Source organism: Echinops telfairi, unplaced genomic scaffold (genome assembly GCF_000313985.2).
Source record: "Echinops telfairi isolate 266 unplaced genomic scaffold, ASM31398v2 ScPeMD7_60;HRSCAF=208, whole genome shotgun sequence".
Taxonomy (NCBI): domain Eukaryota; kingdom Metazoa; phylum Chordata; class Mammalia; order Afrosoricida; family Tenrecidae; genus Echinops; species Echinops telfairi.
In genome coordinates, this window is record NW_022103958.1 from 31,313,975 (window position 1) to 31,327,191 (window position 13,217).

The following is a 13,217-nucleotide window of genomic DNA, read 5'->3' on the forward strand; positions in this document are numbered from 1 at the left end:
CGGGAACCCAAGAGGCAAGCGAATTTTGGGAATGATGAGGGCAACAAATGTATAGATGAGCTTTACACAATTGATCTATGTATTGTGATGAATTTTATGAGCCCCAATAAATTGATTTAAAAAATAAAATAAAATAGAAAAAAAAAGATACCAAATCATTATGCCCATATCCTTTTCTATTATCTTCTGGAATGTGTAATCTGAAATATTATCAACATACATTATTTCATTTTATCATCTATGTATTTTAAACTCTTCTTCCCAATTTCCTCTTTACCTGTTCATTCCACTTGGTGTAACTTCTCCAGCAATATATTCTCTTTCATAAATTCTCTCCTCAGCTGTGTCTAATGGACTACACAGCACATTCACTACTGAGCTAGGTTGTGTTTTTGTTTGTTTTTTTCAGTTACTAAATTATCTCCAAAAGTGCTTCATAGTTCTAAAATTTCCAAGTATCCATTTATCAAACAGTATCCAAAAATTTACTGTATTCACTTATCAACTTTTAATGTCTCAGTTTTTCTTCTTTAAAGATTTTAATACAGCAGTTGTGAGCTTTAAATTTTGTATTTGATCATTCCAATTTCTGCTGGGATTTGATGGATAATTTGGGAAGTTTCCCTACACTCCCACTCATGGTGGCTTCAAAACTCATTATTTGTGTGAATTTAAATCTAGGAGAATTCTATAAGATCCCCATTAAAAGTGATTTTTCTCTCCCCCAAAATATGCATTTTATTCAACAGGAATCCCAAAGTGCTATCAACTCAACCCAGGACCCATTTTCAGATAGTTTTTGAGCTTCACAGGTAAAAGAATTCTGGGAAATTTCCTTTCCTATCTGCACATGAGAGGAAAGGCGCCCCTTACCAGGCTGACTCATTCAGCGTATTGTGAACTTGTCAGCTACCTTTACACTGGAAGTCTGCTGGCAGTCATCAAGGACCTGGCTTCGCTTTAGAACTTTCCATTCCAACCCCCACTCCGTATGGGACCTAAGCAATTCTCCCATCCAACAGACTACTGAAATGTTCAGACAGTCATTACTGGGGGAAAATAAATTATAACCATTTTTGCTAAACAGTTTGGAAATCCAAAATGTTAACCATTATGAATCAGACTTGACTCAATGGCAGTACATTTGGTTTGGTTTCGGTTTACATATTTACACAAACAAAACAAACACCTCTGTTTACAGAAAAGCTTCTTTCCAGATAATTATAGTATCTTTATTAGTAATTGCCAAAAACTCAGGGGGTGGGGGGGCGGGGGACACCTACATTCAGACTCATGGTGACTCTATTCAACAAAGTAGAACTGTACCTTTTGATTACTGAGTATTTTAGACAGGGTTCTCTGAAGAAACAAAACCAGGAGGCTAATAATTTTATTTTCATATATGTATATAGATAAAGGTGACCAGATTTTAACATTGGTAAAGCGGGACATCATTGAATTGGGGGCAATGTGGGGGGGGGGGCAGAGTTCTTGATTAAAAATGTGGTCTATATCATTTTGCCGCCACTATAAAATATAAATAATACGAGTACTGTCTGCTAAATTCAAGAACATTTATGTATTTATGAAATAAATAAATTACTTACCTAAATTATCTGAATAGCTGATTTGTTGATAAATAAATTACCTAAATTATCTGAATAGCTGATTTGTTGACATCACTTGTTTAACTAGCACTAGCACGCAGTATGATGTGAATTGTCTGAGAGACAGTTACAAAATGTTTTCATCGTTGCCAATGCCAAAAAATGCCATTGTTCATTAAGTCCAAACAATGGTGGTCAAATCCTAACAACTGATCAATAATGCAAACTTTGATAAGCAGTTCTCGATAATCAGTTCTCAACAATTATTTGTTATTATTAAAGTTTAACATTATAAAATTAACAAAAAAAATATAAAACTCATATCCTGGCGAAATAGCCACATGGCAGCTGAAAACCGTATATTCCCTTACCGTTCTCCTTCCGTTCCCTAGCTTGTCATGCATTCTTTCCAAAAATTAGGACTTTTTTAAAATGCCGCAAGATGCGGGACAAATTGTTAAAAATTGGGACTGTCCTGCCAAAAGCGGGATGTCTGGTCACCTTAAATATATAGATAACATAAGAAATAAACAGTTAATTAATCTATAAAGTAGTACAATTGGCTCAGTGCAACTCACTCCCGTGAGACAGTTGTAAGACACTGGCAGTCCTTCAAGTCTTGAGGGCCGCCAGGTTGTCCTCTGTAGAGCAATTCAGGCTATCCGGGCACAGGCAGCGAACAGCAAGGCAGGTCACCAACAGTCAGCCAGTTGACAGGGTCCGACAGTCCCCAACTCAAGAGATGTATATTCCAATAGTGTGGCAAAGCAGGTCTTGAATGAACCTCAAATTACAGTGACACAGTCCATGGGTTAGGCGTCCCACAGGTAGTGTGGCTTGCAAATTGAGGCAGAGAACAAGTTCACTGGTCCGATCATCAAAGAGCAAGAGACAAGAAAGTTGAGGCTCGCTGAGCCATTTATCTCTCTGCTCTTCAATTAATCCCACATGTGTTCATTGGCCAGGTTGGCACAATAAACCTACCGATCACACTGAGGCTGTCAATCTTTACAGTAACAGAAAGCCTCATCATTCTCCCACAGAGAGGCTGGCGGATCTGAACTGCTGACCTTGTGGTTAGCAACCCAACTCGTAATCCACTATGCTACCAGGGCTCCTGAAAGTTAGACACAACTCATATTCATGAACGGAGGAAAAGAAACTCTGTTACATTCCTAGAATAGAGCTGTGATACTATAGAGATTTCAAAAAAGAACTATAGAAATATCTGCCAACATATGTGAATTTCCAATGTACCATCCTAAGTGAAAGGAACCAAAGTCAAAAAGCCACATACAGTAGGTATTGCATTTCTTTGGCATTCTAGAAAAGATACAGCTATAGGGTTACAAAAATACAGACCAACAACAGCTAAGGGCTGAGAGCAGTTAAAGGATACATGGGGTGTGGAATCGTTTTCATCTTGAGTGTGATTGATGTTGGTTATGTGACATTGTCAAGCTTCTCAGAATTATACATGAAGAAGGATTTCACTGTATATAAGTTATTGCTTAAATAAAAATCAGGGGGAAATGAATGGAAAGCTATGAGTTTCTGGACTTGGCAAGTGTCCCTCTGGTTTACAACACTTCTCTCAATATATTTGGATTCTAAGGGTTTTTCTTCTTTGTAAGCACAGTGGTGAATTTTTAAAAGAATTTTGCTGTATTTTATTCCGCATTTATAGGCATTTGAAATAAGCATCTCTGGAATATCCGGTCTGCTAAAATGCTAGAAGTACGTCTGCCATTCTTCTCAAGAGCAAGACCATCCTGAACCCCACCCATGATGTTTGGAACTTGTTCAATTCACTCTATGGCTATATCCTCATATTTCTATGTAGTACAGTAAAGTGCCGCAATTGTAGTAACCTCTTCATAGACACGAAAACCAGAGTTCATGGAAGTTGAGATTTGTTCTTATTTCACAGCTAGATAACCACTCCGAACTGGATCAATGTGTATTCTGGGAGCACAAACTAATTTGATCATCTTAAGTCTCATACAACCAGATCAATAAGACACATTTTGACAATCATTAACCTTCTGCATCATCCATGCCTGGCATCAGAGAGACCTCGGTGACCTGGGTGGGACAAGCCACTTAACTCTATGTACCTACTTCACAAAACTATTGTAAAGTCAAATGAGTTCATTACTATAAAGCACATTAAAAACAAAAAACAAAAAAAACCATGACACACAGAATCCAGGAACAGGATTAGGAGTAGTGGTACCAGAAGGGTAGGGGCAAGGTAGGAAGAGGAGGGAAGGAAGAAGGGACAGATCGAAATGATCGACACATAACCACACACACACACACACACACACACATCCTTCTCCAGGGGGATGAACAACAGAAACCATGGGGGGAGTGGGAGAGCAGTCAGTATAAGATATGAAAATAATAATAATTTATCAAGGAGTCATGAGGGTGGGAGGGGGAGGGGAAAAAAGAGGAGTTGATACCAAGGGCTCAATAGAAAGTAAATGTCTAGAAAATATTGCTGGCAACATATGTACAAATATGCTTAATTGATGTATGGATTTTTATAAGAGCTATAAGAGGCCCCAGTTAAATGATCTTTTAATAAATAAAACCAAACAAACAAAAAGAAATACCTAGCATAAAGTATTTATAAGCATTATTGTTATTACCATCATGCCATGCCCTTCCCAATAATATTATATACACACCTCCAACAGCATGAAAATTCAAGCACTGCCTAGATATAAGCCAAGAAAGTTGGTTCTTACTTTGAATAAGCCATGCTTTTGGTTACGTTGACCAAGCCAGATATTGCTTCCTGGGGGGAGGTTGGTGTCCGGAGGGTCTATCACATGCTCATAAATCCTGTCAGGACAAAGAACACAGTTACAAGATGAGGTTCACAGCAGAACCAAAAGTAGCGCAAGCTGTCTGAAGCACCTATGACATTACCCGCTACTACAGAGAGAGGCCTGTTTAGCAGAAACTGTACCCTGGCCCCCTTCAAAGTCTTGTCCACCTGGAAGCTCAGAGCATAATCTTATTTGCAAATAGGGTCTTTACAGATGAGATTTGTAATGGTCATCCTGGATCAGAAAACCAAAAACCAAACTCACTGCCAGTGAGTCAATGCTGACTCAGAACAAGCCTAGAGAGCAGGATCAAACTGCCCTTGTGAGTGTCTGAGACTCCCACTCTTCCAGGGAGGGGATTGCCCAGTCTTTGTAGCAAAGAGTGGCTGGTGGTTTTGAGCTGCTGACCTTTCAGATGGCAGCCCAGTATGTAATCACTACGCAACCATAGAGTGCGTCCTGATAAGAAGAGGTAAGGACACACACACACACACACACACACACACAAAACCCACAGGGAAAGTCTATGTGGTGATGACCGCAACGATTGCTGTGATGCAGCTACAAGTCAAGGAGGGAACACTGAGTAGCACCAGGAAGAGCTAAGAACCACCATGTGGCAGTCACCTAATCTGGTGTCAATTTAAGGATTAAGAGTATAGGGGTGGAGTCTAGGCTGTCAATCTGGAGATGCCAATGAGACTTCTGTGGGCACGGCCTTCTCCTGGGAATTCTGGTACTTCCTCCTTGGAGGCGGAAGACACCTCTGTCTCTCTCTGCTACTCCCTGGGAGACATTGCAGAAGACAAGCCACATGGACCAACCAGACCTCAGAAGCCAGAAAAACCACAGAGAGAACCCTGCCAGTGCTGAGATGTTTCCAATGACACTGGATCCAAAGACTTTCTACCCACTGGCCTGTGATTGTCCTGCATTTGGCTTCATTGCATGTGTTTCGGGAGTCTGAAGAGGACTTTATAGATTGGTATCAGACATATAGGCTAATATCAGAGTTATGGTTTTGAACTGGACTAGGTTGGGATGTTTTCTCAATGTTCAATTCTTCTTGTATATAACTCCTTCTTATACACATAGGTGTGTCGATGGATTTGTTTCTCTAGTCTACCCAGACTAACACACCCCAGGAATAGGGAGAAAGGTGAGAAAATACTCTTCCCTAGTGTCTTCAGAGGGAATGGGGCCCTGCTAACACCTTACTTTCTAGCTTTCAATAAAGTGAATGTGTACATTTCTCTTGTTTGAAGCCACCTAATTTATGGTCATTTCTGATGGCTGTAGAACTAATGTTTCATGCTTGACAAAACTTGGGCACATTATCTGGACCTCCTGTGGCTTCCCACTCGCTCTCTTTTGGTAGGGGAGGGAAGAAGAGGATAGTATGTTTGAGGGTCTACCCTGGCCGAAGGACTTTATGAAAAATGATGAGGAAGATGGTTTATCCACATGCTATCAACGAGAAAGTTAAGGCTAGAGAGGGTGAATGGATCAGCCAAGTCCAAGTAACCAGCGAACGGTGGTGTTCGGATGAAGATTCCTCCAAACTGAAAGGCAGTGCATTTCCCTTTGCACGTGTCTCTTGTCTAGCTTTGTATTACCTGATTGTTATCCATTCCTACAGCAACCAGGTAAATCATGCCATCAAGCCAAGTTTCACTCATGATCGACCACACTATGGCACAACAGAACTACCCCCTATGGTTTCCATGCCAACTGCCACATTTTTTTTTTTTCCACAGAGAAGTTGGTGGACTTCAACTTTTAATCATTCTGTTAGCAACCATGCACTTTGGCCACTGCGACACCGGGGCTCTAAATAGCAACCTGATGTCCAAAAGCAAGTAAACACACCCACAGCCATCAAGTCGATTCCAGGTCATAGAGATTGTGCCGAAGAGAGCAGAATCGCCTCCTGGGGTGTCTGAGATTGTAGATATCTGCAGAAGCGGCACAATTCACCTTCCTCTCTCACAGCACCTGCAGTGTTTGAACCTCTCAGAGCTTTGCAGTCAGTAGCCCAATACTTTTTTTTAAAGTCATTTTATTGGGGGCTCCTATGGCTCTCATCACCATCCATCCATCCATCCATCCATCCATCCATCCATCCATCGTGTCAAGCACATTTGTACATTTGTTACCATCATGATTTTTAAGATGTTTTCTTTCAATTTCAAGCCTTAGTATCAGTTTCTCATTTTTCCCCTCCCTCCCCATTTCCCCCTCCCTCATGAGCCCTTGATAATTTATAAATTATTTTTTCCTGTCTTACACTGACCAATGTCTCCCTTCACCCACTTTTCTGTTGTCCATCCCCCTGGGAGGGGGTTGTATGTAGATCACTGTGCTTGGTTCCCTCTTTCTCCCCCCACCTTCCTCTTACCCTCCTCATATCACTACTCTCAGTATTGGTCCTGAGGGGTTTATCTGTCCTGGATTCCCTGTGTTTCCAGCTCTTATCTGTACCTGTGTGCATGCTCTGGTCTAGCCAAATTTGTAAGGTAGAATTGGGGTCATGATAGTGTTGGGAGATGGAGCATTAAAGAACTAGTGGAAAGTTGTGTTTTATTGGTGCTATATTGCACCCTGACTGGCCCATCTCCTCCCTGTGGCCCTTCTGTAAGGGGATGTCCAGTTGCCTACAGATGGGCTTTGGGTCTCCACTCTGCATTCCCCCTCATTCACAATATGACTTTTTTTGCTCTGGGTCTTTGATGCCCAATACCTGATCCCATCGACACCTCATGATCACACAGGCTTGTGTGCTTCTTCAATGTGGGCTTTGTTGCTTCTCAGCTAGATGGCCGATTGTTTACCTTCAACCCTTTAAGACCTCAGATGCTATGTCTTTTGATAGCTGGGCACCATCAGCTTTCTTCACCACATTTGCTTAGGCACCCATTTTGTCTTCAGCAATCATGTTGGGAAGGTGAGCATCATGGAATGCCAGGTTATTAGAACACAGTGTTCTTGTGTTGAGGAAGTACTTGAGTAGAGGCCCAATGTCCATCTACTACCTTAATACTAAACCTTTAAATATATGTACATATATCTAGTTCCCTATCATCATATATAAATATATTTACATATGTACATGCCTTTACTTAGACCTCTGTAAATTCCCTTTGCCTCCTAGTTCTTTCCTCTATTTCCTTTTACTTTCCTCCTGTCCCACTATCATGCTCAGCCTTCATTTGGGTTTCAGTAATTCCTCTCAGTTACATTGCCCTTGATCAAGCCCTACCAGGTCTCCTACACCTTCCTAGCCATCGATTTTAGACCACTTGTTGTTCCCTTGTCCGTGGGTTTGTTGGCACCCCCCATCCTTTCCCCTACCTCACCCTGTCCCATGTCCCCCCAGAACCATTGGTCCTGTTGCTTTCTCCTCTGGATTGTTTATCTCACCTAGCTTATCTAGATAGACAGGCAGGGACAATAATAAGCACAAAGCCAAGACAGAACAAAACAAAGCAACAAAAGAAAACAAAACAACAACGATGGCAAAAAAAGAAAAACTATATAAATAGTTCAAAGTTTGTTTGTTGACCTTTAGGAGTGTTTTCAAGTCCTGTCTGATGGCCCCACAGTCTATTTTTTATATTCCCAGGGACTTCCTTGCTCTGCTTCCCTTGCTGTTCTGTTGCACACCCTTAGTGTTTCGCCTCAGTGTGTTGTCCCCCGTAGGGCTATGGGTCAGTGAAGGACGTTGTGTCTCACAGTGGGGCAGCCCTATGGTCTTCTCTGTGCATGGGCTGCTCTGAACAGGAATATCGTCCTCTGGGCTTGGTGGGCCAGGATGTGCTCCACTCTCTCTCCCTCCCCCTTTGTTTGTGCTGTGTGCTCTGATCAGACACAGCAGCCCAACAGTTAACCTACTACATCAGTGGGCTACCCTCCAATTAATCACAAATTATTGCTCAAAGACTGGTCAGTCACCACCTGATCAGACACATAGGACCTGGTAAAATACCTCTGAGCACTGGTATGCTAAGGAAGGAAGATAATTTCCCTTGACGTTCTCCTTAGATGCTCAGAAGATTCTGGGTGAGGTGAGGCAGGGCCATCCTATGCAGGTTTCCATCCCCCATGAGAGACCTTCCTATTCTTGGCATTTCTCAGTCAGTGCTCAGAGCAACTGCGGGAGAACTCTCTCCTCCAGTGGGGCGCGTCTTCCCTGTGTGATGGAGCTGGCCACTTCCAGACAGTGAGGATCCTCCAGCAGCTCTCAGAAGGAGCACCTGGTTGTGTCAAGCAAACGGAAGAACTGCGAGATGGCTGGTGTTGGAAGTCCACAAGCTGCAGGCACATATCTTAGCCACAGAATCTATTCCTCTATTATTCCCTAGTGAGAACATGCTGTTTCCTTAAAATATGTACAAGGTATTCAGCTGACAGAGCTCTAAATATATCAGGTCATTCTCCAATAATTATCTTCCTATTATAAATGGAAGTTCACAATATAAGCAAGAGGGGGGGGAAATTTCCCTAAAGGAGACAGGTTGTGTTTATTCCACAAGCATCCAACCTCTTTTCCTAAATCACAATGAACCATTTTAGATGAAGCAGTTGGTCAAATCTGCTTGAACATGGGGAACTGCTACAAACTTACACACACACACATGCAGTTATCCTTCTAATATTAATGAACAACCAGAAACAAGCCAAATTTACAACAAAAGAGCATTGTGTAAGTTATAGTAGATCAGCTTGATAGAATTTACTACCATCATTAAGAGTGATAGATATGCAGGTTATGAAACATGGGAAAGAATACACAAAATAATTTTCAGTGGGGAAAAGTGGAATGAAAAATTATTTATGCGCTATGGAGCTAACGATGCAAAAATTATGTTCACGGTGGGTATCAGGAGGGAAAAATAGAAACTGCTGTATTTAGAGGAAGAGGCGGAAAGCATAATTTTCTATAAGGTTATTTTGCTAATAAATTGGAAGTGCTGTGAAGCCATTTACCTTCACCTTCACTTTAAAGCATTAGGGTCTATCAGACTGAGGGGAGCTTTCACTTCAAAAGTTTTCTCTTTGCTTGTCAGTGTGCTTGAAGGGGAGCGCTAGCTAGCAGAGCAGACCCTCAATCCATGATTACTAAATGCATGAATAAATGAGTGAATGAATGAATGATCAATCAAACAGATGAACTTCCTTTCCTGCATTGTCTACTGGGAGCTTAACAGCTTTGTGCCTTAAAAAAAGGCAACAAATATCTGAGACCCAGTCTCTGATAAAACAGGCCTATCTGCCCCACCTGTGTCCAAAGGGCATAGAAGCTACTTCCCAGTGTTAGGCAGACCCTTCCCTCACCCCTTCCTGATGCTAGAAAGTTGTGCCAACTGCTGCCTTCCTGGCAGTCCTGCCAAGTCTTTCCAAGAAGCATCCTCACGAGGGAATTGCTTGCAGCAGACAGAATTAATAAACTGGTGCATACACAGCAACATGAGCAGAGCTAAAAAAGTATCAAAACACACACAGGGGAGGAAATCAAAGGAGGAGAAAACATCAGACAAACCCAACTTGAAGGGGCATCCCAGAAAATTACTTGTACTCCTTTAAATCTCAATTTCACTAAAGATAAAGAAAAGCTGAGGAAGAGTTCTAGATTAAAAGAGGCATAAAAACTAAACCAAGAGGGGATGCTAGATTGGATGCCGGGTCAGGGGAAAAAAAGTCTTATATAAGTCATTAGGGGGAAAACTAGTAAAACTCAGATTATATAATAGTGTTATGTAAAAGTTGACCTTCCCAAGTTTGATCATTGGCATGTGTTTTTAGAAGTACATGTCCTGGTCTTGGGAAATAAGCACTGGAGTGTTTATGGTTAGAAGTTAATGATGTTTGCAATTTACTCACAGGGACCGATAATGATGTATATGTTTACATTATTGTTGTTGTGCCATCAAGTCAATTCCAACTGGTGGCACAATGGTTAGGTGCTTCTCTGCTACTCACAAGGTTGGGGATTCAAACCTGCCATCCGAACACGTGAGAAAAGACTTGGCAATCCGCTTCCATAACATTACAACCTAGAAAACTGTCTGGGGCACTTCCTCTCTATCCTTCGGGGTCGTGACGAAGATGTATAAATGTGCATTATAACTCAAATTAGAGTGCAGCATATGGATGTTCTTTGAATAATCCTTATAACCTCATTTGTAAATTTTAAAACCAAAAGATAGTTAATAAAAAAAGGAGAAGTCTATAAAATATATAAATTTAAAACACACACACAAGAACCAATTTTATCTATATCCAAGAATGCATACAAATTCAAAAATTCACACCAAGCATCGTTTTTTTTTCCAAGTTTATGGAGAAAGCAGAGAAAAGTAAATGAGTTAATTAACAAAATGAACCCAACGGAGGTGTCGTGCAGAGTAATACAGAGAACATATCCTAAAGAATGAACCTGAATTATCACAACCCTTCGCACATGAATGGGTTAAGTAATTCTTGTTACATAAACTATGAGGTTCATATTAAGATAATGCAGCCATTTAAAAAAACTTTTTGCTAAAGAATGTGTAATGAAATGGGAAGGTGCCCCAATTAATTTCAAATGAACTTACAACACACATAGTGTGGAGGAAATAAAGCAATACATATATACATGTTTACAAATACGGACCCATCCTCTACATCATTCATACTATATAAACATAGGAATATATATCTAGATATTGATAGTAGCCTCCTCTTTCTATACTTTCTGTATTATTATGATTGTGTATAGATTTCATGATGATAATTTTTATAATGTTTCCCCAATTTCACATTTTAACAATCAATTCCCCATCTCATCTCCATCTCCACTCATGGCCTGGCCACTAGCTCACCTCCTTTATCCTGGCACAAGCCAAACAAATACACTCAGATTCTGGGCCTACAGGCTGCTGATCCCTGGGTTACCATTAGGGTTGACTGGCTCATGGAAACAGGCTGGGAGGACACAAAGAACTGTCATTTTAAGCCAGTAGCACCCAAGTGAAATGAAATGCCAAAGCAATAATAATAAACACACCTTGCTTGTCAGTGTGACCAGTAAATGGAACATTCTTATATAGCCACAATTGTCGCCAAAGACATTTTCCCCTTTCAATCAAGCTCTGACTGCCTACAATGTGACCTGGAGGATACACAGGCAAAATTAATATGTTCAAGTCCTTGCCCTCAAGTCAAATGCTTAAGACAGATAGCAGCATCACATACCTTATTATGGGACGCAATAAATGCAATGTTCTAGAGATAGCGAACCCAAGCTATGGTCCATTCCATCACCTCAGATGCATGTGCAACTTGGGTGGTGAATAATGAAGCCCAGACAAGAATTAACGCATTTGGATTAGAGTGCTGGCGAAGAACATGGAAAGCATCATGAACTCCCATGACAAATAAACCGCCATGCTCCATTTGCTTTCTAAGATGTGTCCTCCACCATTAAGCATAAGCCCTCTGAAGGCAGACACGGTGTCAAGTTCATCTCTTTGTATCCTCAAATACCAGCAAAGGATATGACTCTTGGAGGTTCTCAAGAAATGCTGTTTTGATCCATGGGTCTATTCTTTTAAAAGTTTGCACTATGCTCGGAATAAAGGTAGACAGGGGGAAAAAAACTACTTGTTGAATTTTTGCCATCGAAACCATTCCATGCTAAACATAATTATTTTTCCCCTTCCTCCTCCAAGTGCACACTAGCCCTGGTCCAAGCCATAGTATTTTCAATATCCTCCATATGCATTTGAATAATAGTTCTGGCAAGTAATACTGAAAATACCATGGACTGCCAGAACAACAACCAAATCAGCCTGAAGAGATGTACAGCCAGAATACTTCTTGAAAGTGAGGATGGTGAGAGTTCGCCTCATGAATTTTAGACAGGTTATCAGGAGAAAAAAGTCCCTGGAAAAGAGGGACCAGACTTCAACCCAGTGCTCCAAGATTTGAATGCAACAAGTCTGCGTGGAGTAGGGAACCAGTGGAGAGGTCTGAGGGGCCGGCCCAAATCCCAACTATGTGGACACCTGCCCCTCCCCCAAGAAGAATTTATTTCAGAGGACAGCACTGAATCTGCAGCTCAGGGAGAGGGACATATCTGATCAGATCACACAGGAGCAAATGAAGGGGAAGGAAGAGAGAGTGGAGCACATCCTGACCCACCAAGCCTGGAAGACGATATTCCCGCTCAGAGCAGCCAATGCACAGAGAAGACCACGTGGCCGACCCTACTATGAGACACGACATCCCTCACTGACCCACAGCCCTAGAGGGGACAACATTGGAGACACAGAGTGGGAATTCCGCCCAATCTGATCCCACCACACTGAGGTAGAACACTAAGGGTGTGCAACAGAACAACAAGGGGAACAGAGCAACGAAGTCCCCGGGGAATACCAAAAGTAGACTTTGGGGCCAGGGCTTGGCACCCCAACACACTCAATTGGAAAGCACTCCTAAAGGCCAACGAACAGTCCTTGAACTAACTACAAGCTTTTCTTTCTTGTTGTGTTTTGTTTTTTGTCATTGGCTTGTTGTTGTTGTTTTATTTTGTTGCTTGGTTTTGCTCTGTCTTGATTTTGTGCATGTTATTATCGCCACAGGTCTGTCTAAATAAGATAGTCTGGATGAACAATCTGGAGGAGAAAACAACAGGAACAACAGTTCTGGGGGGACATGGGAGGGGGTGGGTGGGGAAAGGTAGTGGTGTTAACAAACCCAGGGACAAGGGAACAACAAGTGATCCAAA

At 41.5% G+C, this 13,217-nt stretch overlaps 1 protein-coding gene across 2 annotated transcripts in view; it reads right to left on the bottom strand.

The window, feature by feature from the left end:
* NELL1 (neural EGFL like 1) overlaps positions 1-13,217 on the bottom strand; it is a 1,001,735-nt gene that overhangs the window by 778,345 nt on the left and 210,173 nt on the right. For both annotated transcript variants that reach the window (XM_004711602.2, XM_004711601.2), the window contains exon 5: positions 4,364-4,460. In XM_004711602.2, the coding sequence (XP_004711659.2) occupies positions 4,364-4,460 (97 nt within the window). The remainder of the gene's footprint in view (positions 1-4,363; positions 4,461-13,217) is intronic.